Source organism: Myxine glutinosa, chromosome 2 (assembly GCF_964187855.1).
Source record: "Myxine glutinosa chromosome 2, kmMyxGlut1.1, whole genome shotgun sequence".
In the NCBI taxonomy this organism is placed as follows: domain Eukaryota; kingdom Metazoa; phylum Chordata; class Myxini; order Myxiniformes; family Myxinidae; genus Myxine; species Myxine glutinosa.
This window is the reverse complement of record NC_136262.1, coordinates 171,580,592-171,605,984: the sequence shown is the minus strand read 5'-3', so window position 1 is coordinate 171,605,984 and position 25,393 is coordinate 171,580,592. Positions and strand designations below refer to the sequence as shown.

Here is a 25,393-nt window from a genome sequence, read left to right as displayed (position 1 = left end):
TGGTCCGAGGAGACGGCAACGGGGGATAGTGTTCGTTTACAGGGGATCGGGGGCGGTGTTAGGGCTCCCCTTCATGTCATCCATTTGGAGTCCGATTTGGTGTCAGGACCGGTCACCGTCGGTTTACAAGCCACGCTTCCTGTAGAGGGTGTATCTGTGGTTATTGGGAATGATTTGGCCGGGGGTCAAGTTTATGGTAACCTGAGGGTTGGTAAAGAGCCCAGCAGGGAAAATAACGCCACACCAGCTCGGGATGGCGACAAAAGTGCCAAGTTATTTGTAGGGGGACTGAACTTCAAAACAGAGGAAGAAGTTCTGACCTCTGTCTTCAACAGATATGGGCCGCTGGTGGAAGTGCGGTTGGTAAGAGACTGGGAAACGCAACAGTCAAGAGGGTTCGGCTTTGTCACGTTTGCCAGCACAAAAGACGCCAGAGAGGCAGAGAAGAATTGGAATGGCAAGGATTTGGAGGGTCGGACCATAACAGTAGGGAAGGCATTTCGTAGGCATCGAGAGGTCTACAGGAGAGGACAACTGGGCGGTAGTTTTGGTGGTGGCCGAGAAGGAGACCGCTATTCATGGGACTACAGGGACCAGTGGTCCCACCATAATTATTAGGGAAGTTCTGAAAAGTTGAAGCACTGAAGGCGGCGGAGCCCCCGAGCCAAGATTCCTACACGAATTAACCGTGAACGCCGTTCCTAAAGGCGTCCAGGCAGGGAACTTTCATGCACGGACTAACCGTGAACTCCACGTTCCTCAAGGCGCCCATGTAGAGAACTTTCCTGCACGGACTAACCGTGAACTCCGCGTTCCTAAAGGCATCCATGTAGTGAATACTCGGCTTGGCCTCCCGGAAAAAGTGCTATCGAGTTGCGTAACTTTGGATCTTTGATCAACCCCTTAACCTTCATTCCCAAGATACGGATGGGCAAAGTCAGGGGGTCCTGAGATGGAGTTTGATTTGGCAGGGACAAGGTCGTTGTTGGTACTTAGTCCAGAGGGAGTAATCTGGAGGGGTTGGGGTGAAATTGTGGTTGCTTTATTTTTAAGTGATAACTGTGCCCGGGGGGAACGGATAATGTGGGGGGGTTGAGTTATCTGGTTTGTTTCTCCAAATTGGCCGGCAAAGAAAGTTTTCGCTGGGTTCAAACTTTCTTTCTTGAAGGGGGGGAGTGTTACATATTTATGGGAATGTATGTGAAGTACCATTCAGGTTGCTTATCCGTGTGTATTATATTAAGGGTTGTTGTGATGGGAGGGTCAGGAGCCCTTCGGAACCAGTGGCCGGAAACGGAAGTGGCCGGAAACGGAAGAAAAAAAAGACACGAGGAGAAAAAGGACGGGGATTTTTCTTCCTCGCCCCGCGAGGACGAGAAGGTGGAATCGACCTTGCGCTGCGCGGAAAACAGAGGCGTTCCGAAACCCATTTGGCGAGAGGAGTTACCTGGCCGCGTAATTACCTTTGGGCACGTGAAGTCCCCGTGAGTTCGTGCACGGAACCAAGCGATCGCCCGTTGGGCCGCGCGCGCGTTACAAACCGCGCTCGGTTTTGCCCCGTCTACAAGGACGCATACGGGTCGCACTTTGGAGCCTCGCACGCGTTACAAATCGCGCTCGGTTTTGCCCCGTCTACAAGGACGCATACGGGTCGCACTTTGGAGCCTCGCACGCGTTACAAATCGCGCTCGGTTTTGCCCCGTCTACAAGGACGCGTACGGGTCGCACTTTGGAGCCTCGCGCGCGTTGGAAGCCGCGCTGGGTTGCCCCGTTGCGTGGCAAGGAGGTGCGCTGCAACAGCTGTCCCCAGTACGAGACGGCACGTTTGGAGCACGTCCGCCCGGGGTTCGTTCAACCGCCCGTGTGCGGAGACGAGAGACATTGGGGGATACATTGACCACGGAGGGAGTCAGGAGTGGGGCTCACGTGAGGAATCTATAAGATGGCCATCTTAGAGTTTGTGTAGATGAGTGTACATCTTTGTAATATTGATTGTGCATTGTTGATGGTTGTTGATTGCTCAGTGAATATATTATTGATTATTCCGGATCCTTGGTGTGGGGTTTCTTCTTGACCGGAATTCATATTGATTGCGTTACGAAAGCGTATAAACCATAGATCTTTCTGGCGGGGTCCCTCCCACGGTCCGGGGGTCACCAAGACCAGGTAGTTACCGGGAGGACCACGTAACAATATGCTGAATATTTATTGGTAGCATCCCTCCTTGTGCAGTGTGGATGGCCAAGGAATTATATATCCTCAAGATCTGGACGTTCAGATTCTTAACAGACAGCTTTAAAGCTCACTGGGCGTGACATATTTGCATCTTTGTTGTTTGATTCTTCCTTAAGGCATGGTTCACTACTGCTCGTGCCATTTCTGCTCCTTCCAATGACCTTGTTCTTGGAAGATGAAGTCTGCTCTTTCAAAATCTGCTTATTGAAATTTGTTGGACATCTATGGCATCTGAATGAGGAGCTCATTGGTTTGGAATTATTTGATTCAGCTGTATTCACACAGTTAATACGAGCAATGGTAAAGAAAGGGACCAAAAATGAAAAGAAGGGCATGGATAAGCATCCGAAGTGCATCCAAATTAATATCAGGAAGTCTGAGGACATGTTCATTGAACATTTTGTCAAAAAGAACACAATAGACTTCTTCAAGTGCCTCAAAATTACAGATAGTTTTCTGGATTCTGACATCGAGTCATGGTAGCTCAGAGGGGATAACAAGTTTCGAATTTTTAACTTTCATGCTTAAATTTCATCTGCAAATAAGAACCACTTTAATAAATACAAATAATAATAAAAAAAACTTTGTTTATAAAATGTAAAAGGATGTGAAGAAGGTAGGAATATATCTATTATCTATTATCTCTCTTTCTCTTTTTCTTTCTTTCTTTCTTTCTTTCTTTCTTTCTTTCTCTCTCTCTCTCTCTCTCTAGATTTGGTTTCACAATCACCACAAACACTTGCTGAATCCACGTGCGTATAAACGGTTTAATATTTCACAGGCTAAGTTTGTACATAGAAACAATCAACATACACTATCATATGATTGGATGGAGGGATGACAGGGAGAAACCATTATTCATAGGAAGATGTCGTGATGGTTTCACATGATAAATATAGGAAAGATGGAGCATCTTTTGTGACCATCCCCACCCTGTTTACATTTTTTTTGGCATACCATCCCTAAGTCCTCTGATGTAAAAAAAATGTTTTTATTACTTGTTTCTGTACTTTTAAAAATGTATTTACATGCAGGAGAAATTTATTTTGATTTCACGATTAAATATCTTGTCATTAAAACTGCCGGTTGAACACGAACAGAGGAACATAAAGGATGTGAAGACTGAAAAGTAGTCAGACTTGCAGTAGACAGACTTGAAATTTTTTTTCTGTTGTAGGACTCTACGTACTATTCCACCGTTAACCACACCTATATAGGTATAATTGGCCCTCAGCCCATTGTGTCACCACAGGCCCACCCCCACCAGGCTGATTGACAGGCATTGTCGTGCCCATCCCTCTTGGACCTTCATTGCCCTACACATAGGTATGCAGCTACAACCGTGGCTACAAATATTGGCACCCTTGCACTTTTTTCAAATAATTCACCATTTCTTCCAGAAAATTGTTGAAATTAAAAAATATTTTGCTTTCCACATATGTATTTCTTTAGTTTGCAGTGGAGCAAAACAAAAAAAGCTGAAAAAATTAATAAATCTTAGCTTATTCTCCACAAAAATCCAAAAATAGCCTGGACAATATTGTTATGAATTTTGGGGTAGTGATATATAGATTCAGGTAGATCTGCATAGGTAGGTGCTCCAGTGATCGTGGGTAGAAAGAACTACTTCGATGTACACAAGTCAGGGACCTGTTTAGCCCGAATGTCGGATTAAGTGTATATTTGTCCCGATTACGAGGAATGGTAGTAGGGATTACGTTAATTCCCCTGTTTGTGAGACCTTGTGATCTATCCTTTGTCCCTTATAGACACTAGGCACATAGACACTGCACATAGTGTCCCACTGCACATAGACACTAGGCAGGCCCATTAGCACCACACATACTAATTAAATCCCCCCCACAATAATACCACCAAGAAGCCAGACATCAACACCAGGGCTAACAACACCGCCTGGTTGAACACACATCGCTCAGGCAGGCCAAGAGCCACGCCCAGAAGGACCCCATTGGATGGGAGTTGACCAATAGGAAGACACGAGGCAGGACGAAGGCCGCCCATTGGTAGAGGGAGAAGCAACGTGCTGATTGGCCACCGACTGATGGCATGAGGGAGGCAACGCGGCCATTGGTGGAGAGCTAAGGCTGTGGCGGTTGGCCTGCGGGAATTGGTGGAGAGAGGCGGATTGTGTCACGAAGGTGGGCGACTCACTGATTGGGAGAAAGCTGAACCTGGGCTGCGTGGCCTGCGGGCATTGGAAGGGAGGACCGATGACATTAGGACACAGGACGTAAAAACCACGGCTGGCCGGCATTTTGTCCCTCTCGTTTTTGGATCTCTTCGTGCCCGGACCTCGTTCCCTACTGCCCTCGTGATTCCTCTACCTCGACCTCTTGCCCTCACGCCTTCCTTCACCCTCAACTCTCTCTCTCCTTTCTGATACGGACGTTGGGTGCATCGCAGTTCCTGTACAGAACACCTGAGGACGGACACACCAGGGGAGCCGGCTAAACGCCCGCTTGTTCACTTCGAGTGGGAGGCCTTATTGAGGCCTAGTGACCAAGGGCACGTTGAGGCCTTCTTCCCGCCAACACCGGAGCTACGTCCGGAGTGCGCGCTCGGGGCTGGACGATCGCTGCCAAGGCACCAATTGAGTTGAGTGCCACAATGAAACCACACACCCATTCCTTCCCATTTATTTTCCCTTCGTCCGTGTTATACGTCTGGTGTGGGAGCGCTCCATATAGGAACCCAATTTAGTAACCGGCGCGTTTTCTTGTTATCGGCATCCGTGGCAATAAAGCCTTGTATTATTTTCACTGTACAATTTAAACCCGGGTTTTCGTTTGAGTTAATTTGCAGGGTGAAGACGCCTGCGCGGGCCCGTACAAGTGAGTCGGTATTCTTCTTCCTCCTCACGTATCATCTGCCATCAATTTGAGTTGAACGCCTCCATTAACACTCGTTTCCATCCGGGGCTTACTCTTGGTCTTAACTGAGAGCAGTCACATGACAATATTATTGGTACCTTTCAGAAGTTAGAAATAATTGGATTTCAAGCAGGTGATTCTCCTTTACTTTGGAATTGAACTGACCTGTGGTGAGTTGCAGATGCCTGCAATAAAAAATCACTCATTTAACCAGTTTGAATAGAGAAAAGGAGTCATTCTGCTGTTTTGTGTCACAGTGTGTACTGCAATGAGCATGGAGAAAAGAAAGAAAACCAGAGAATTGTCTGAGGAGGTCAGACACAAGATTGTAGCCAAGCATGGGCAATCTCAAGGCTACAAGTCTATCTCCAGAGACCTTGATGTTCCTGTGTCCAACGTAGACAATGTTATCAGGAAGTTTAAGGCCCATGGCACTGTAGCCAAACCTCCCTGGACGTGACCGCAAGAGAACACTTGATCGTAGATTGCAACGAAGGATTGTTTGAATGGTGGAGAAGCACCTTGATCAATTGCCAAACAGATTCAAGCTGACCTTCATACACGAGGTACGACAGTTTCAACTCGCACCATCCATCGCCAACTCAATGAAAGGGGACCCAGGAGGACACCGCTGCTGAGAGAGAGAAAGGAACATAAGAAAGCCTAACTGGACTTTACCAAAACACACCTGAACAAGCCAAAATCCTTCTGAGAGAAAGGCCTGTGGACAGATAAGACCAAATTAGAGGTTTTTGGTAAAGCACATCATCTCTATGTTTAGAGAAAACAAAATGAAGCCTTCAAAGAAAAGAACACCTTCCCCACAGTCAAAGATGGAGCAGGTTCAGTGATGTTTTGAGGTTGCTGTGCTGCCACAGACACTGGGGTGCCTTGAATGTGTGATTGGCCAGGGGTCGAAATTATCGACGGCATCGACGGCAAAAGCCGGCGTGCCCAAGCTATTTGCCGTGCTGCCCCCGAACCTTTCATGATCTAGTCAGGTTCACTATGTTTTTTCGTTCAAAATTATGGTAGATTAGCAAAAACTATACATTTTTGGAATATTCAGAGCATGAGGAATCCAAAAATTAATGTTTACATTTGCGTAGACACCTTTGCGAAAATGACACTCAGGACAGTGATGAAGATCTGTAAAAGCATATTCCTGAACGGTATAGACCTCGTAGATCCTGTGTATAGGACTTATAGTTCAATCTGATACTACCTATAACTTCCTATAACAACCTATAACTTCAAAGGACTTGCAATATCATGTATTATGTAATACAGTTATATTGTGGCGGACAACAAAGCTCACTGGCATCAGGGCATCATTCCGCGCACCAAGTGGGCGGCGGCCACGCCCGAGGGGTAGGCGTGGCCGCGGGATATGCACCGGGCGCGCAGCCCAGAACGCTCGAGTGTTACAGTGGAGCTCTTGAATAAAGACTCTTACAACTTACCGCGTTGTCCGCTTCCTCCTTGCTTACAAGCAGCGCGCGTAACACCACGCTTCATTGGTGACCTCCGACGTGATGGTCAGCCATCACTGACCACCCGAACCCGCCACAGCCATGGCAACCAACGCGGTAGCGATAAAACTCCCCGAGTTCTGGGAAGCTCAGGCGGAGATCTGGTTCCTGCAGGCCGAAGCCCAGTTCAGGCTTCGAGGCATCACGGCGGACGAGACACGCGACTGCCACGTCGTCGCCTCCCTCGGGGCCGGCACGGCCGCCCGCGTCGTGTCGGTTCTGAGGAACCCACCGGCCGATGACAGGTACGAGGCGATCAAGCGTCTCCTCCTCGCCACGTTCGGCCTCATGGTGGACGCACGGGCCGATCGCCTCTTGGACCTCCCCGAGCTCGGTGACACGCGACCGTCAGTCCGAATGGACCATATGCTGTCGCTCATGGGCGACGAAACCCCGAACGCTCTATTCTGGGTGTTATTTCGACGCCAGCTGCCGGCACGAGTACGCCTCGCGTTGGCCGGTTCTGCGACAACGGAACCCCGAGCGCTCGCGGCCGAGGCCGACAAGTTCTACGCGGCTTTGGACACGCAGGCGAGTTTCGGTGTGGCCGTAGCGGCTCCCGAGCCCGAAACTGCTGCGGGTGCCCACCCCTACTACGCGACGCACCGCGTAGCCGCTGAACCTCCTGCAGGTGCCCACCCCTACTCCGAGGGGCGCCTCGTGGCGGCCGCCACGCCCCGCCCACCACCACCGCGGAAACCGCGGCCTCCGGCTTCGCCGCAAACCTGGTGCCATTTCCACGCGAGGTTCGGCCACGAGGCCCGGCAATGTCGCCCGCCGTGCTCATTCGGCAGGTCGGGAAACGCCCGGGCCGGCCCTCGGTAGTGGCACTGAGCGCCGGCCGATTAAACAGCCTCCTGTACATAACGGACACCTTATGCGGGCGCCGTTACCTGTGCGACACGGGAGCGCAGGTGAGTGTCGTTTCCGCCGGTACGTCCGACAAGCAGACCGCGGGCCGGGGTCCCGCTCTGCTTGCTGCCAACGGTACGCCCATTCGCACATACGGAAAATGCTGCCTTTCTCTGCGGTTCGGAGGGCAGGTTTTCCGATGGTCGTTCGTGACTGCCGATGTGCCTATGGCACTGCTTGGCGCGGACTTCCTTTGTGCCAATGGCCTCTTGGTGGACGTAAAGCACAGAAGGCTTGTCCAGGCTGATACGTTCAGCTCACTCACGTGCGTGCTGCCCGACTCGTTGAGCAGCTCACGGAGCGGCTCGCCGAGCGGCTTGCTGAGCGGTTCGGTTCCGGCCAGGTTCATCTGCACGCTTCCGGCAGCGGACGAATTCACCCGCCTCCTCGCCCGTTTCCCGGCCCTCACGAGGCCCACCTTCTCGGCGGGGACCGTCAAGCACGGGGTGGAACACCACATCCCCACCGCCGGGCCACCGGTCTACGCCCGGGCACGCCACCTCGAGCTGACGAAGCTCGCGGTAGCTAAAGCGGAGTTTGCTACACTGGAACGGCTCGGCATCGTGCGGAGCTCCGAGAGTGCTTGGGCGTCGCCGCTCCACATCGTGCCTAAGCCCGGTGGGGGATGGCGACCGTGCGGGGACTACCGCCGTCTCAACGACGCCACCACCCCCGACCGTTACCCCGTCCCCCATATTCAGGACTTTTCCGCCCGCTTGGCGAATATGTCCTTCTTCTCGAAGGTGGACCTCATACGCAGTTACCACCAGGTCCCCGTCAGGCCGGAGGACATCCCGAAGACGGCTGTCATCACGCCGTTCGGTCTTTTCGAATTTCTTCGGATGCCCTTCGGTTTGAAGAATGCGGCTCAGGCGTTCCAGCGCCTCATGGACAGCATCTTGCGCGACCTGGATTTCGTCTACGTCTATCTGGATGATATCCTCGTCGCAAGTGCGTCCCGCGAAGAGCACCTCCACTATCTCCGCACGCTCTTCGAACGCCCGGGCCAGCACGGCCTGATCGTGAACCCCGCCAAGTGCCGGTTCGGTGTCACTGAAATCGACTTTTTGGGGCACCGCGTCACCAGGCACGGGGCCGTCCCCCTACCGGCCAAGGTGGAGGCGGTGAAGGGGTTTCCGCGCCCCGCACGATCAGGGGGCTCCAGGAGTTCCTGGGCATGGTGAACTTTTACCATCGGTTCCTGCCCCGTATCGCCCAGCTCCTGCGCCCCCTGCACGAGGCCCTCTGAGGGAAGCCGGGCAAAGGTGACGTCACCTGGACCGAGCAGATGGACGCGGCGTTCGTGGGCGCGAACCTCGCCTTGGCTAATGCCACCATGCTCGCGCACCCGGCGCCCGATGCACCGATCGCCCTCACCACCGACGCCTCGGACTACGCGGTGGGCGCGGTGCACGAGCAATGGGTGCGTGGAGCTTGGCAACCGCTGGCGTTCTTCAGCCGGCAGCTTCGCCCGCCCGAACGCCGGTACAGTACCTTCGACTGCGAGTTGCTCGGGCTCCACCTGGCGGTCAGGCACTTCCGCCATCTGCTCGAGGGCCGTGCGTTCACGGCCTTCGTCGACCACAAGCCACTGGTGTTCGCGATGGGAAAAGTCGCCGAGCCGTGGTCGGCCGGCAGCAGCGTCACCTCTCGGCTGTGTCCGAATACATGAAGGAACATCCGGCACGTCGCGGGGAAGGACAACCCGGTGGCGGATTGCCTTTCCCGGTCCGTTGCCCACGCGGTCCACCTCAGCATCGACTATGCCCGGATGGCGGTGGACCAGGCCGCCGACCCCGACGTCCAGGCCTTGTGGACCGCCGTTACGGGCCTCCGCATCACCGAGGTGCCGTTCAACGGCGCGGGCACGGCCCTCTGGTGCGACGTCTCCCTCGGGCGGCCTCGCCCCATCGTGCCCGCGGGCTGGCAGCGCCAGATTTTGCGACGCCATCCACGGCCTGTCCCACCCGGGCACGAGGGCCTCCCAGAGGTTGATCGCCGACAAGTTTGTCTGGCATGGCCTCCGGAAGGCCGTCCGCGGCTGGGCCAGGTGGGCTGGAAGCCGGCTTCGTCTTCAAAGCTTTGCGAGGTAGGTCAAGTTACTGTTCAGTCCCATGTATTGTATTCCTTTAACACAGGGAGCACCCGGTTCCCGTAGAGAACGGGTTAACAAATTGAATTATTAACGTGTAATGGGATGCAGCCTGGACAATCTTGAATTCAGGGGAACACAAAAGTTCTCAAAAAATTCCACATAATGCAATGAAAGTTTTAATGATTGTAAAGATAAAAAGCAGGAAGTTGCTATTCATATTGGGGTCTCAACCCTCACAAGACCTCTAATTTGTATCGTTCTTCAAAATGGCAGAGATAAATGCTAAAAAAAAAATCATCACATATTGCAATTTTGACAGCTGTACTACGTTTCATTTATTCTGATTGTACCTGGATCTGTTGCTGAATGTGGTTAACTGATGAAAAGAAAGCTGAAAAGGTTAATTTACAGTATGTGTGCATTGACCGAGAGCCTGTGTGTGTGTGTGTGTGGATATGTGTGTGTGTGTGTGTGTGTGTGTGTGTGTGTGTGTGTGTGTGTGTGTGTGTGTGTGTGTGTGTGTGTGTGTGTGTGTGTGTTTATCCCGTGTGTGCATGTGTGTTTTAATGTGTTGATGTTTGTGTGTATGTTTGAGTTTATTGGCTCTGAAAACGCATTAAATTTGTTACAGTTTGATAATGTTTACATTAAATTCATTTCTTTGTTTTAATGCCCCCCCCCCCCACCCCGCTTTTCCTATCCTCTTAATCGAAGAGGTTAAAGATTATTTTAGGTTACAAGACTACCTTGTCACATAGTATGTTCAAATTCTCTCCAGGCATCGTGAGTAACCCAAATTATTATTGCCAACATCGCGATAATGAGGATTCAGAAATCACCCATTTTGTCACTTCTCATCAACCGCTCATTTTTTCAGACAAACTAATATCCCATTATAGGCAATTTGGAACATAATGGAGCTAATACTCATAGACCGACATCTCGATACAATAAAATAAATAAATAAAAACATTCACCGTACTCCCTAACCCGCCCCGTGTTTGTGCAGTGGTGCATTGCATTATACACGCATAGCTCATAGTGCACTGTGCATGTGCCGGTTCAGTGGTTCCGCACAATTGGCCCCAAAATGGTGACGTATTCTCAGTTGTCGTTACTCTCTGTATAAAGGGACTCTAATCCGAGCACATGGACCACATGCTGGCTCTACTCGGCGACCACAGCCTGGATTTCCTCTTCCGCGAGCTGTTCCTCCAGCAGCTACCCGGGCAGGTACGGTTAGCTTTGGCTAACTCGCCCATCACGGACCCTCGCGCCCTGGCCAAGGAGGCCAATACATTTTTCTCGGCCAGGCGACACGTCGGAGCGGCCGCCTGGAACCCTGGGCCGACCAAGGCAACGCCCGGACCACGACCGGCGCCACCACTGGCCGAGTCAGCGCCACTGGCGGCAGCAGCCGCCGCGACGCCCCGTCGACCGAACCCGACGCGACCGCCGAAGCCTCCACAAGAGCGGACCATGTGCTATTACCACGCCAGGTTCGGGCAGAAGGCCAGAACGTGCCGCCCACCGTGCACTTTCGGCTGGTCGGGAAACGACCAGGCCGGCGCTCGCTGCCTGCCATGAGCGTCGGCCATTCAGGCAGCCTTCTGTTTATCACGGACACAGCGTCCGGCCGGCGTTTTTTGTGCGACACCGGCGCTCAGCTGAGCGTGACACCCGCCTCGGTGCAGGACAAACAGGCTGCGCTTTGCGGCCCCGCCTTGGTCGCCGCAAACGGCTCCTCCATCCGCACCTTCGGTTCGCGCAGCGTCGCATTCTGCTTCGGGGGCCAGCGCTTCAGGTGGGACTTCATCACGGCGAACATGCCCTGGCCTTGCTGGGTGCAGATTTTCTTTGCGCGCATGGGCTTTTGGTCGACGTCAAATGGCGGCGGCTCATCAACACGGAGACCTTCAGCTCGCTCGCTTGCTCATTGAGTGGCTCTGCTCCGACCAAGCTAGCCTGCGCGCTCCTGGCCGTGGACGATTTCACCCGCCTACTCGCCGAGTTTCCCGCCCTCACACAGCCGACGTTTTCGGCCATCGCCGTCAAGCACGGCGTCGAACACCACATCCCGTCCACAGGTCCACCGGTCTACGCCAGGGCTCGCCGCCTCGACCCGGCCAAACTCGCCGTGGCGAAGGCGGAATTCGACGCACTGGAGCGATTGGGCATTGTGCGGTGCTCAAATAGCACGTGGGCCTCGCCCCTGCACATCGTGCCCAAACCGGGTGGTGGATGGCGACCATTACCGCCGCCTCAACGACGCCACCACCCCCGACCGGTACCCGATACCACACATACAGGTCTTTTCGCCCGTTTGGCGGGGCGGGTGATCTTTTCCAAGGTCGACCTCATTCGGGGCTACCACCAGGTACCCGTCCGGCCGGCCGACGTGCCGAAGACGGCGGTAATTACACCTTTTGGCCTCTTTGAGTTCCTTCGCATGCCGATCGGCCTTAAGAACGCGGCCCAGGCCTTCCAACGGCTGATGCACAGCGTGCTGCACGACCTCACCTTCCTTTTCGTCTACTTGGACGACATTCTCGTCGCCAGCACTTCCCGGGCGGAGCTCCTCATCCACCTGCGCACGCTTTTTGAGCGCCTTGGCCAGCACGGCCTCATCATCAACCCGGCGAAATGCCAGTTTGGCGTAACGGCCGTCGACTTCCTGGGGCACCGCATCACGAAGCGTGGGGCTGTCCCGCTGCCTACCAAGGTGGAGGCAGTCACAAGTTTCCCGCGCCCCCGCTCCATCAAGGCCCTACAGGAATTTTTGGGGATGGTAAATTTCTACCACCGGTTCGTGCCTCGCGCCGCCCAACTCATGCGCCCCCTGTACGAAGCCCTCCGGGGGCAAGCCGGCCAAGCACGACGTCGCCTGGACCACAGAGATGGATGCGGCGTTCACGGGCGCTAAGCTGGCCCTCGCTAACGCGACCATGCTGGCGCACCCGGCGCTCGACGCACCCATCGCCCTCACCACGGACGCTTCCGACTACGCGGTGGGCGCCGTGCATGAACAGTGGGTGAACGGGGCTTGGCAACCGCTGGCCTTCTTCAGCCGGCAGCTTCGCCCTAACGAGCGCAAGTATAGCGCTTTCGACCGCGAGCTCCTCGGCCTTTACCTGGCCGTTCGCCACTTCCGCCATCTTTTAGAGGGCCGCCCGTTCACGGCGTTTGTGGACCACAAACCCCTGGTCTTCGCCATGGCCAAGGTTACGGACCCGTGGTCGGCCCGCCAGCAGCGCCACCTCTCCGCCGTGTCCGAATTTACGACGGACATCCGGCACGTCGTGGGCAAGGACAACGCTATGGCCGATTGCCTCTCCCGGTCTGGCGCAAACGCCGTCCACCTGGGTGTGGACTTCGCCCGCATGGCGGCCGACCAGACCGCCGACCCCACGGTGCAAGCCCTCCGGACAGCGGACACAGGCCTGCGGTTGGCCGACGTCCCCTTCGAGGACACAGGCACGGTTCTCCTGTGTGACGTTTCTCTGGGCCAACCTCGCCCCATCGTGCCCATCGGATGGCAGCGGCACATTTTTGACGCCCTCCACGGCTTTCCCACCCGGGCCGGAAAGCATCACAGAAGCTCGTGGCAGCAAAGTTCGTCTGGCACTGGCTCCGTAAGGATGTCCGCGACTGGGCCAACGCCTGTGTCGCCTGCCAGCGCGCGAAGGTCCACCGGCACACCCAGGCCCAGTTGGCACCATTCGACGTGCCCACGCGGCGCTTCGACCACGTCAATGTGGACCTGGTGGGACCCCTTCCCTCCTCGCGGGGCTTCACCCACCTCCTCACGATGGTGGACAGGACCAACAGGTGGCCGGAGGCCGTCCCGCTGACATCAACAACATCCACCGACGTGGCGCAGGCCTTCATTGGCACCTGGATTGCCCGTTTCGGCACGCCCTCGGACATCTCCTCCGACAGAGGCCCACAATTCGCCTCCGAGCTTTGGGGTGCGGTCGCCCAGGCCTTGGGGGTCAAGCTACACCGCACCACGGCCGACCACCCCCAAGCCAACTGCTCCACCGCTCGATGAAGGTCGCTCTCAGGGCCAGCCTCCAGGACGACAGTTGGGCCGACAGGCTCCCTTGGGTCCTATTGGGCCTCCGAACGGCCCCTAAAGAGGACCTCCAGGCTTCCACCGCCGAGCTGGTCTACGGCCAGCCACTGCGCGTGCCGGGCGAATTCATCCCTGACGCCACCGGCCCCGGGTCCGCGGCTCGCCAACGCTCGGTCCTCCAGGAGGCCGCCAGGAGATTTGTCCCCGTGCCCACGTCCCACCACGGCTGCCCCCAACCCCACGTCCCCCCAGCACTTCGCACTGCGGAGTACGTTTTTATCCGGCACGACGCACACCGGGGACCGCTCTGGCCACCGTACGATGGACCTTTCCGGGTCCTGAAGAGGGACGACAAGTCATTCATCATCGACATCGGCGGCAAGCCGGACCGCATCTCCATGGACCGCCTCAAGCCGGCCCATTTGGACCTCGACCAACCTCCACGGTTGGCCCTTCCTCCACGACGGGGCCGTCCCCCGTCAACCAAGCCCCCCGCCCGACCATCCACCGCCACGCCACCTACCACACCCACACGAATCGCCAGGGGTTGTTTCGGCCGGGTCATCAAGACCCCCCTCAAACTGACTCTCCCGGTGCATGTTAATTCTGGGGGGGCGCATGTAGCGGTTACCGGAAGCATGACACAATTACCTTGCACCGGCCGATGACGCAACCGGCGAGCGGTCACTTGTCCGGACTCGCCCAGGCGTGTCCAGACTTGCCTTTCCCGGGCGAACACTTGGCTTACCTATTTGCATACCACGCCCCGCCTGAGAGGCGTGGCTTTTGTGTGTTGAGCTTTACTTATAAATTGCCGCCCGTTCGATGGGCTGATTCAGTGCTTTTGAATTCTTTCGAGTGAGCTGGAAATAAATAGCTCAGTGAAACTTCATTCCTGGCGTCATTCATTTTGTCCGGTTTTATCGTGCGAGCATAGCTTCCACACTAATATTAACAGTGAAATAAAGAATTGTGAAGACCAAATACTTTTGTGAATTTCAACTTATTTTTAGGGAAAATTGTGTTTTTGTTTTTGTTTTTTTTTAAGTACAAGGGTGTCAATATTTTTGGCCATGACTATGTCTAATTTGTGGAATCCTTTCAAGTTGTGAAAATTGGCCTTAAAATGCCTGTTGTTGTTGTTGTTGTTGTTGTTGTGAAGAAGCTTTGAAATACGACTGTATGTCTAATGTCTCGAATATTTTTGGCCACGACTGTATGTCTAATTTGTGGAATCCTTTCAAGTTGTGAAAATTTTGAGTAGTCATTGACCGAGCCTTGGGTGTTCCTTCGAAGCAATGACGCTTTCAAACTAGAGCTTCCAGGGAAGCAGAACTCAACTGAACTGACTGGACAAGTTAACGGACGACAGACGACGACGACAACGACGACAGATGATGGACGCCCGAGGGTTCAGTGTGTGATGAACTCAACTGGACGGTAGCCCATTTGAGTTAAAAAGAAAGTAAGCATTACATGTCAAGCACAGCTACCTGAATTATTTCAAAGCTTCTTCACAACAACAACAACAACAACAGGCATTTTAAGGCCATATTCCCTGCAAGAGCGGGGGTTAGCCTTGCGGTCCCCATGACAATCTTCTCCATTTTGCCCTGTTTCCTGCATCTCCCCTTGTTAACCCCCTTGCCCGCATTTCTTCTTCGACCATCTTTAGCCAAGTCTTTCTCGGTCTTCCCCGTCCTCTACTTCCTTCTACATTCATTTCCATCACTCTTCTCAACCAGTCACTTCCATCCTTCCTTAACACAGGACCAAACCATCTCAAACTGTTTCTCTTCACAGCATCCATCACACGCTCTATTCCCATCATCTTTCGCAATTCATCATTTGTCTTCCTCTCTCTCAACGATACTCCACACATCCAACGAACCATTCGCATTTCCACCCTTTCCATCCTTCGTTGCTGCTCTACGTTCATTACCCATGTCTCACTCCCATAAATCATAACACTTCTCACACATGCAGCGTACACCTTTCCCTTCAGCTTCAACGACACTCCCCTCCTCGTCAGCATGGCACTCAGTTCCCGGAACTTCTTCCATGCACATCTCACTCCAGCAACCGTTACCGAGTCTGATCCACCTTCTCCATTCAGCATGTCTCCTAGGCAACAAAATGTTTTCACACCTTCCAGCTTCACGCCGTCTCCAAGATCCAACTCAACATTTCCTCCATCTGCAGCTCCCTCTGTGCACACCTTATACTTGAATGTAGCTGCCACACTGGTTAATGGCCCTCTCAAACCACTAAATTTTTGAAGAACCCACTCAGCGCACATTGTACATTGAATGGAATTCACTCCGACACCCTTCCTGCACACAGCACACGGCCACTTCCCAGTTCTTTGCACCTCACCACATGCTTTACCACTTGCCATCACCTTCGTTTTTTCCGATATTCACCTTCAGACCTTTTGTCTCCATACATTCCTTCCACTTGTTCATCTTCTCCTTCAGTCCATCCATAATTTCTGCAATCAACACCAGATCATCTGCATACAACAACTCCCACACTAATCCATCCTTTACGTTCTGAGCCAGCACCTCCATCACAGCTAGAAATAGTAGTGGACTTAGTACCGACCCCTGATGCACTCCCACCTTCACCTCAATCTCACCACTGTTCCCGTCCTTCGTCCTTACAGCTGTGCGCGCTCTTTTGTACATTGCCATCACTACTCTGATCAACCATTCCTCCACTCCTAACTTCCTCAATGCCCATGTCACTACTTCACGTGGAACCCTACCGAATGCTTTCTCCAGATCAAAAAATCCAAGAAACAAGTTCTTCCTCTTCTCCATGTACTTCTCCTGCAACTGCCTCACAATAAAGAGCATGTCTGTCATTCCTCTTCCTGACATAAATCCAAACTGCATTTCGTCGATCTTCACTTTCTTCCTTATCATCCTCTCCAACACCCTTTCCAATACCTTCATTCCATGCTCCAATAACTTTATCGCTCGATACGAGCCACAGTCCAGAGGGTCACCTTTCCCCTTGTATAGAGGGACTAGGTTACTCAGTTCCCAATCCACTGGAATGCGGCCTTCTTTCACCACCAGATTGCAGATCTCTGTCAGTTTCTTCACACCCCAATTTCCTGCTGCCTTCAACATATCTCCCACAACTCCCGTCAGCCCTCCCGCTTTTCTACTCTTCATTGCTTTTATCGCTTCCTCAACTTCCTTCTCGGTTATCTTCTCTGCCGGTCCTAAAACTGGGTTACTCTCTAAGTTGCCATCCCATTAATTCTCTGCATTCAACAGTATTTCATATATCTCTTCCATCTTCCTTTAATTCCATCTGGGTCCACAATGATTTGTCCCACTTCATCCTTCAAGCAACTTACCCCCATCACACCTCTTTCGCTATCTGCTTTGCAATCCTGAATACCGCTCTCTGACCCTCTTCCGAATCCAAGCGTTCTCCGAACATTTTCCTATGTGCCTCCTGCGCCTTTGCTACCTCTTTTTTTGCAGCCTTCTTGGCTGCCTTATAACTTTCATGCTCTGCTTCTTCTGCCCCCATACCCTTCGCTTTCTGCCACTCCTTGAACTTCTTCCTCTTCTTGTCAATCTTCTTTCCAACTTCATCATCCCACCACCATGTTTCCGAGTGCCTCGGTGGTCCTTTTGTCCATCCACATACCTCACCAACGGCTCCCAACAGACTATCTTTCATTGACATCCAACCACTTTCAAGCTCAACCCCATCATCCTCTGCCATACTCAGCCTCTCTTTTAATGCCTCCCTTGCTGTCACCTCTTTCAACCTCCACACCTTCATTCTCGGTTGGTACTTCACCCGCCGAGCTCTCTTCGCACCTTTCACCCTTATGTCGCAGACAACCAAGTAGTGCTGTGAAACAGCCTCCTCCACTGGGATCACCTTTGTGTCCGGGAGGTGCCCCCTATCTCACCTACACACCAGCAGGTAGTCAACGGTTGTCGTCGACCCACCTGACGTGTATGTAACAAGCTTATTATCCTCTTTCTGGAACTGAGTGTTACAAATCAACAAATCAGCTCCATCAGCAAACTCCAAAATCTTTTCACCTTCTCCATTTCTCACACCATATCCGTAACCCCCATGAACTCCCTCAAAACTGTCCAGACTCCTTCCCACATGTCAATTTAGGTCTCCTCCTACCACAACAACTTCCTTATCTTTCACGTTTTCCATCAGCTTCTCTATCGCACACCAGAACTTGTCCTTCTCTTCATCACTCCAACCAACCTGCGGAGCATATCCCGAGATGACGTTCACCAAGAGCTTACCAATCATCATTTTCACCATCATCAACCTTTCATTCACTCTAGTCACACTCACCACACTGGCTACAAACTCCTCAGAAAACAGGACACCAACACCATTCACGCCCTCCGGGCACCCTTGCCACACAAACTTGTATTTCAGTCCCTGCCTACCCTTCACCATTCTCACACCACTTCCCTTCCATCTCGTCTCCTGCACACAACATATGTCCACTCTTCTTCTGACCAATACTTCCACCACTTCTCCTGATCTCCCTGTCATTGTCCCGACATTCCATGTCCCCAACCTCAGAAACCGATCTCCACGTCGGGCATCAGACGTTTCGTCGTCATAAATGGAGTGATTTCCACCCTTGCTTCGATCGCGTTCCCCACCTTGAGTTTTGACGAGACGGAGTGGGGTCCCCCACTGGGTACTTCGGGCTGTACCCTGCTCATATGTAGTTGTAATTGTCATGGTTCTCTTTTTGAGGCAATGTTTTTATGGCTGGATGCCCTTCCTGACGCAAACCCTTTTAGTCGCCTCGTCCGACACGCAGGGATACGGTGTACCTATTCTAAACCGGGGTACAGACCGGGTATTCAAAGCTTTTTCCAATGAAGTTATTATCTTGAATGCATTTTATGCCTTCATGAATGCTCTCATGGGGAACATCTGAACAACAGAGGGTGAATACTCGGAGTGTCAGTGGTGCAAACAAGAACACACTGTCCCGTGTTGAATCACAGCACAATGGGAGCAGCAGGTAAAAGTAAATACAATGTATATTTGGTGGTTTGTATGCAGCCTGTGGAGGATGGAGGCATCATTCTCTGGGCGTGCGGCTGTGCCGCTGATGCAATGCCCCCCACTACCAGTCATCTGGTACTCATTTTGCCGACCTCAGAAGGATGACATGCTGAGTCAACCCACCTGGTGTTAATTAATCGGCTTGACAGGGGCTTGAGACTCAGGACTGTAAGATCTCAAGACAGCCACCTTAACCGTTAAGCCAAAAGCCACCAACACCAGGCTACAGTATAGGGGATGCTATGACATGGAGAGAGGAAATAAATAGGAAAAGCACTGCTTGCTAAATGATAAATATGAAAATGTGTTCAATAAAATTATTTGCTTTTTTTTGTCTCAAACTGCCATCGTTTGTGGAGATAAAATAAACCTGACATCCGAACTGCTTTCACTGTCTTGTAGATGTTTCAAAGAGAGTATAATTTTGTGCCATGTTAACGCAGCTAAGAGGTAAATTCTTGCCTATTAATTTATGATGGCACTGAATCAGCAATAAAGCCATGTCTCATTAATGATGCAACCAGCAGAGCAAACACGTAATTAAATCATGGTCAAACAAGTACAGATACAATCAAAGTACATCACCCCCATGCCAAATAAATAAATATCACCCTCCAGCACGGCATTGCCAGGGCACATTCGGCGCTACCGCCATGCAGCACATACAGACAGTATTGGGAGGGAGAGGTGTACAATAATTGATTGATTAATTGCATAATTAAAATCAATAAACAGTAATCATAAAATAATGTATTCACCAATTGGCTAATAGTATACCTAAACCACCAGTGCTTCATCCGAAGCTGTAACTTTTTGAAAAATATTTAAATAAGCCATAAATCGAAAAAAAACTAGAACAATGTGACTGTCGCCAATATGACTCCGCATTGTCCCACAACGGGTAGATGCCATCACTCTGCATATGTATGGGTAGTGGATCACGTTTGTGAAGTTTCGTGTTGATCGGATAAGGTTCGTTTTTCTATCCAAGATGGCTGCCAAACTACGTGACCAATGACATCATCATTTTGAAACTACGTATATGCAACAGTGCTGTTAGATGATATTTGTAAAATTTCGCATCGATAGGGTGAGCGGTTTCAGAGATATGATTATTTAATATTTCCTTTCAATCCAAAATGGCTGCCAAACCATGTGACATATGATGCCATAAATTTAATATTTCAATACAAATACGTCATAGATCGTGTGCATGCAATTTCAGATTTTTAGGATAAGGAATTTGATGAAAACATTTTGGGCTGGTATACCACTTCACCTATGATGTCATTATCATGCTTTTGTTCCCCATTCGGAGTTCTTGACAATGTGCCAAGTTTCAAATTTTCCCATTCAGCGGTTTCCGAGAAATAATTATTTAATTATTTGCTTTTAATCCAAGATGGCTGCCATACCACGTGACTTATGACATCACAATTATCATAAAAACATTCTGCATGGGTGTCACTCCTACCCTGAAAGTTTCGTTTCAATCAGACATATGGTTGCTGAGAAAAACGAGGTTTAGCCCGTACGGATGGACGGACAGACGGACAGACAGCCGGAAAACATAATGCCTCCGGCAATTTTGATTGATTAATCTGGATTTTAGAGGATTTTACGACGAGACAAGAGGGATTTTAATTTTAATCGGCATAATTTTGTTTAATTGATTAATCAATAAATTTATTAATCGATTAATTGATCAATCAATAAATCAAAAATAGCCTTTACAGCCAAATCACTTGGTCATTTTCATGTCCAAATAAATATCAGCTTCCTAACTCAAAAGGTGCCTGAGATAATGCCCAGAAGAGAAAGGAAATACATAAGTAGTTAATTAATCGATATAATAATTGAGTAACTAATAATTATCAATTAATTGATCAATCAAAAATCAAAAAATACTGTTTTTGCCAAAGTACTTGCTCACTTCAGCTTCCTAGCTCAAAGGATGCCAGAGATATCACCCAGACAAACAAGAAAGAAAACAAACAAACAACAAAACAAGAAACCGGAGTGGAAACTGAGTACTCCGTTTCAGCGCGGGTCATTGCCGGGCGGGCTCCCTTCGGTGCCGTCAATGGCATTTATGCAAGCTCCTGAAGATGGCATAGGAAAGGAGCCGTGTAAAACAAGAAAGAGAAAGAAAACAACCAGAGTGAAAACTGTCGAAACTGTTTCGAAAATTTACGAAAAAATTTATGAAATTTATGAATATTTATCAATTCAGAATATGTGCAAAATATTCACAAAATTTTCAGAATATGTGCGGCTCCTGTATAATTTTTTAATGATAATTATAACGTCATAGGTCACGTGGTGCAGGCGCCATCTTGGAAAAACGTTACACCTCTATATCTCCCAAACCGCTCAATGGAAAAAAATTAAACATGGCTCATTGTCAAGTACTGCTCTCGGGGAATAAGATATGTTAATGATGATGTCATTGGTGCCATAATTTTGACGTCATAATTCGACAGGGACAACGCTTAGTCTTATCAGTTTGGAATGTATTGAGCGTGATATATGCAACAATTATATTAGAGAATATAAATTTATGTCATCGCTCACGTGGTCTGACAGCCATACTGGATCAAAGAAAAAAAATGTTCAAAAACACAAGAGTTGGCTCGCAACAAGTTGACTGCACAGGGTAAGTATTCTATGAATACCATCTAGTATTTCGAACAGGAATCGGACCATGAATCGGAAAACGAACTTGTATTTTAACAGTACTTTGGCTCTGAATCCATCCCGATCACACATGCACAGAGGAGTGAAGTATGTTTTTACTCTGTCTGATTGTCTGGCAGTCAAACAAGATTGGAAATCATTCCAAACAGGAAACTTGCTGTTTTTAGCAACGTCATAAAGGATACAAACAACAGGCACGAATAACTAATCGATCGTGTTATACAAGGTGGTGTAAAGGACGCTGCGTCAACAGCGGTAAACATCCAAAAAATATTTGTTTCTCCAGCCTCTAAAATCTTTATTTTATTTTAATTGAATTATATACTTGAATACTGTAGAACACCAATTAAATCACCTTTTGGTACTTTCAATACTTTCCATTTAGCAGTACTTGCACAAAATCTTACGGCATTTATCTGACCGATCAAATTAGCCGCTTGCAGCCCCTTCCCATGTCCTTGTTTCTCAAGACTGCATAGGATAAGGTGTTCTATTAACTTTCTAGTTTCCTACTTTCTTTCAATCACAGTCTCCAGCACCATAACAACAGTCTAGTTGTTAACCTACAGGTTTTATTAAAACGTGCTTCCCTACATTTGTAGGATACATTATTTTGTCACAAACACTTCCTGAAAACCTATGACAAAACACAAAAGAAAACTCATGTGAGCATGTTCACATCTTACATGAATTATTATCTTTGCAGGCAAGCACATGATATGTGTACGTCTCGTTGGCCCTGCATTGACAACTGGTGGTGAGTGAAGTAGATCCTGAGCACCTACTGAATGGTGAACCAACAAGAGTGTGTGCTAGGAATACAGTGATTGGGCCACCTTTCGAAATAATTGCCAAGCAGGAGGCAAGCAGCCTGTCCCTACAAACGAGGCAACGAGGAATCAATGGATGCCTTGTTAAGAAGGCAGGTCTCAACCGGAGCGTTATGGCAGCAAGCTCATTGGGAATTTGTGTGAAGCCAAGGGGTGTCATGGCAAAACAATAAGTGAGAGTTAGGTGATACATTCAAAGCTCAAACAAGGCCAAACCTTAGCTCCATAACAAGACATTTGGAGGTTGGAGGCCTCTATGCATAAACTTGACTTCCATTTAAATGCTGCCATTTAAGATAACGGTGCTTTATTCATCCCAACAAATTGCATAAAATAAACGATTTGTAATTTAAAACTGTACTTACATGACAGTAATATGCGATCCTTCGTGAGCAATAATAGGAATCCCTACTATGCACTTAAAACATACACGTTTGTGTGTTCATTGTGGATCCGTTTGGGGGATTTCTATAACAGCTGTTCAAGTGGTCTCTGCAAAGATCTCATTGAGAAAAATCTTAACCACACTTCCGCTACAGAAGCACAATAGAGTTGTAGTTACATCTGAAGGTTAGCAAAAGATTACCAGCTCCTGCCAATAAGATCTGGCAGAAGCATGTCCTGCTGGTATATTACCGTGTAAACGAACAGCTGTAACGGAGAAACAAAAATTTATTTCACCAGAATCACCTGGCAATTGTGAGATGCAAATTAGCGGCTGTTGCAGAAGCGGCTGCACAGTGCCTCAAAGGTCTTCGTATCATGGAGTAATTGCAGAATCCATGGACAGATGTTAAACCTAATTGTGTTGGATAATTAGCTGAGAGTGAGCAGTGCATTTTTCCCAGATGCGCCAAAGGCCACCGTGAATCCATTCCAAGAAAAATGCACGTTTTCCCACAAGACATGGAATGTGCCAGCACAGAGGGCAATGGGCATTCAGCCTACCTGCAGGGCAACCAATTGTGTGCCAGGAGGGGCATCCTCTGTGATGCGTGCGTGGTAGAGTGGACGTCCAAACACGGGGGCATTATCATTGGCATCAAGAACACGTACAAGGATGCGGGCACTAGCGGAGCGGGCTGGTTCTCCACGGTCTTGCACACGGAGTTCTAATGCATGTCGTGGGGCCTGCTCACGATCAAGGGAATGCTGTAGAAGGAGTTCAGGTCCTGTAGCAGCCAATCCAAGTGAGAATGGACCATGAGCAGGTTGCAGTTCATAAGCAAGATGGCCATTGGAGCCAGCATCAGGATCGTGGGCAGGTTCGAGAGGTAACCGTGTACCTGGGGGTGCTGACTCAGATACCTCAAGGACAGCATGAGGAGCAGCAAAGCGTGGAGAATGGTCATTTACATCAACTACCTTGACTGAAACACGTACAAATGCAAGTGGTCGTGCGAGCACAGCTTCAAAAAGCAGCACACATGTTTGTAGAGCCATGGTGGTTGGTGAATTTGGAGCTGATAATGGACCTATGTCGTCACCCATTTCTGCAACGCTGTGCGGAGTCAGAGGTTCAAAACTCCCATGATGAAGATTAGCCATTGGAAATGGGCGCAGTAATGACAGCTCCCCCTGAATTGCTACGTCTGAGCCAATTAGATTATCTGCATGATGAAGGTCAGGAATATGTCTGGCTGAACGAGAAAGCCTCCAATTTGGAAGTTTAGATATTGCTGCAGTTTCTTCTGCTTGTGTTGCAAGAGGCCAGTTGGATATTTTCGGCACAAGGGCAAAGCGACGAGCCCGTGATTCTGGTTTTTCGCTGTCCAAAATAATATTTTTCGTGGAAAACTCGGATTGAACATCTTCAGGAATTGTGAGCGTCAGGGTAGACCCTGGAAGGTCATCTTCACCACGACACAACGCTTCTCGGTCAAGCCGGTGAACGAGGCGCAGCTGCCCACTTTGGCTGCTCAATGACATCAGCGTAGATCCATTGGTGCCAGGTAGAGCACGAAGGCCTCGTGATGTGAGTTCAGCGGGACTAAGGCCCAACGCTGCCCCAACATCCCCAACCAATGATCCAGGGGGAGTCTCCTCACGAACTACAAATTGCAGTTGAACAAGACCACCCGGTAGCCAAGATCCTTTTTGCTTTCCTGGTTGCGGCTGTTCTTTAGAAGCTGACAACGGATCAATAACACTTTCTGCAGCACGTCCAAATTCAACTGACCGTCGCTGGCGAATTAATGCTTTGGGTCGTGGCCACTCACTAGGTATAATTTCCCAAGCACCCAATTCATGGTACAAGAGAAATGCACTTGGTTTCAATCGAGATCCAGTCACCATATGTGGTCCGGCTACGAACTGCGACCACTTTGTCCAGGAATTAGGCTCCACTCGTGAACCAACCTTCTGCCCTGCCCAAGCATTATCTTCGGTGTACAAGTGCAAGCCACCTTCTCTTGCTTGATGGTGTGAGGTACTGCTCCCAAGGAGGACCATGCTCAGGAGATGCAGAAAGCAAAACCAGCCAAGTGTGGCCCACGAAGATTCCATGCTGCTGTGGCAGCAAGTCTGATGGGCTGTAAGACATAAAGAGGTATAATAAGAGACCAGACGTACCATGCTATTCAACAACAGTGATTTGGTGTGTTTACTTCATTTAAGTTATTGAAACACTTAGCAGTTGTAAGCAGAAATGTCATAGTAGAGAAACACGATAATGACGTCCAGCATGACAAGCTCACGATGCAAACGTGCCCAAAAACCTCGAATTCAACCGGTCAATGGAATAATTAACAAGCACTTATGAAAGCTCATCTTACAAAGTTTAATTCTGAAATGTATTCATAATAAATTATACGACATCGTCTGCATGATTACTTTTTCAAAAGCAAAACTTTAAATGAAATACAGCAGCTGTGAATATCGATGCCAATGCCATTAATCTCATGGCATTGTAAACTCATCAAGTGAAGTTAAATTCTGCCACCAGACATCTGTTCACTATTCATAAATTTGTCCATCAAAATGTATGCCTATCGATCATCAGATCATTCCATCCATTTGCCTATTACCCATTGGAAATTCCC

General features: G+C 50.0%; 1 protein-coding gene across 1 annotated transcript in view; it reads right to left on the bottom strand.

The window, feature by feature from the left end:
* Positions 1–25,393, bottom strand: part of LOC144890823 (uncharacterized) — a 131,024-nt gene that overhangs the window by 13,021 nt on the left and 92,610 nt on the right. Inside the window, exon 2 of the mRNA XM_078772672.1 lies at positions 23,301–24,883. Within this exon, the coding sequence (XP_078628798.1) occupies positions 23,301–24,857 (1,557 nt within the window). The 5' untranslated portion in view covers positions 24,858–24,883. The remainder of the gene's footprint in view (positions 1–23,300; positions 24,884–25,393) is intronic.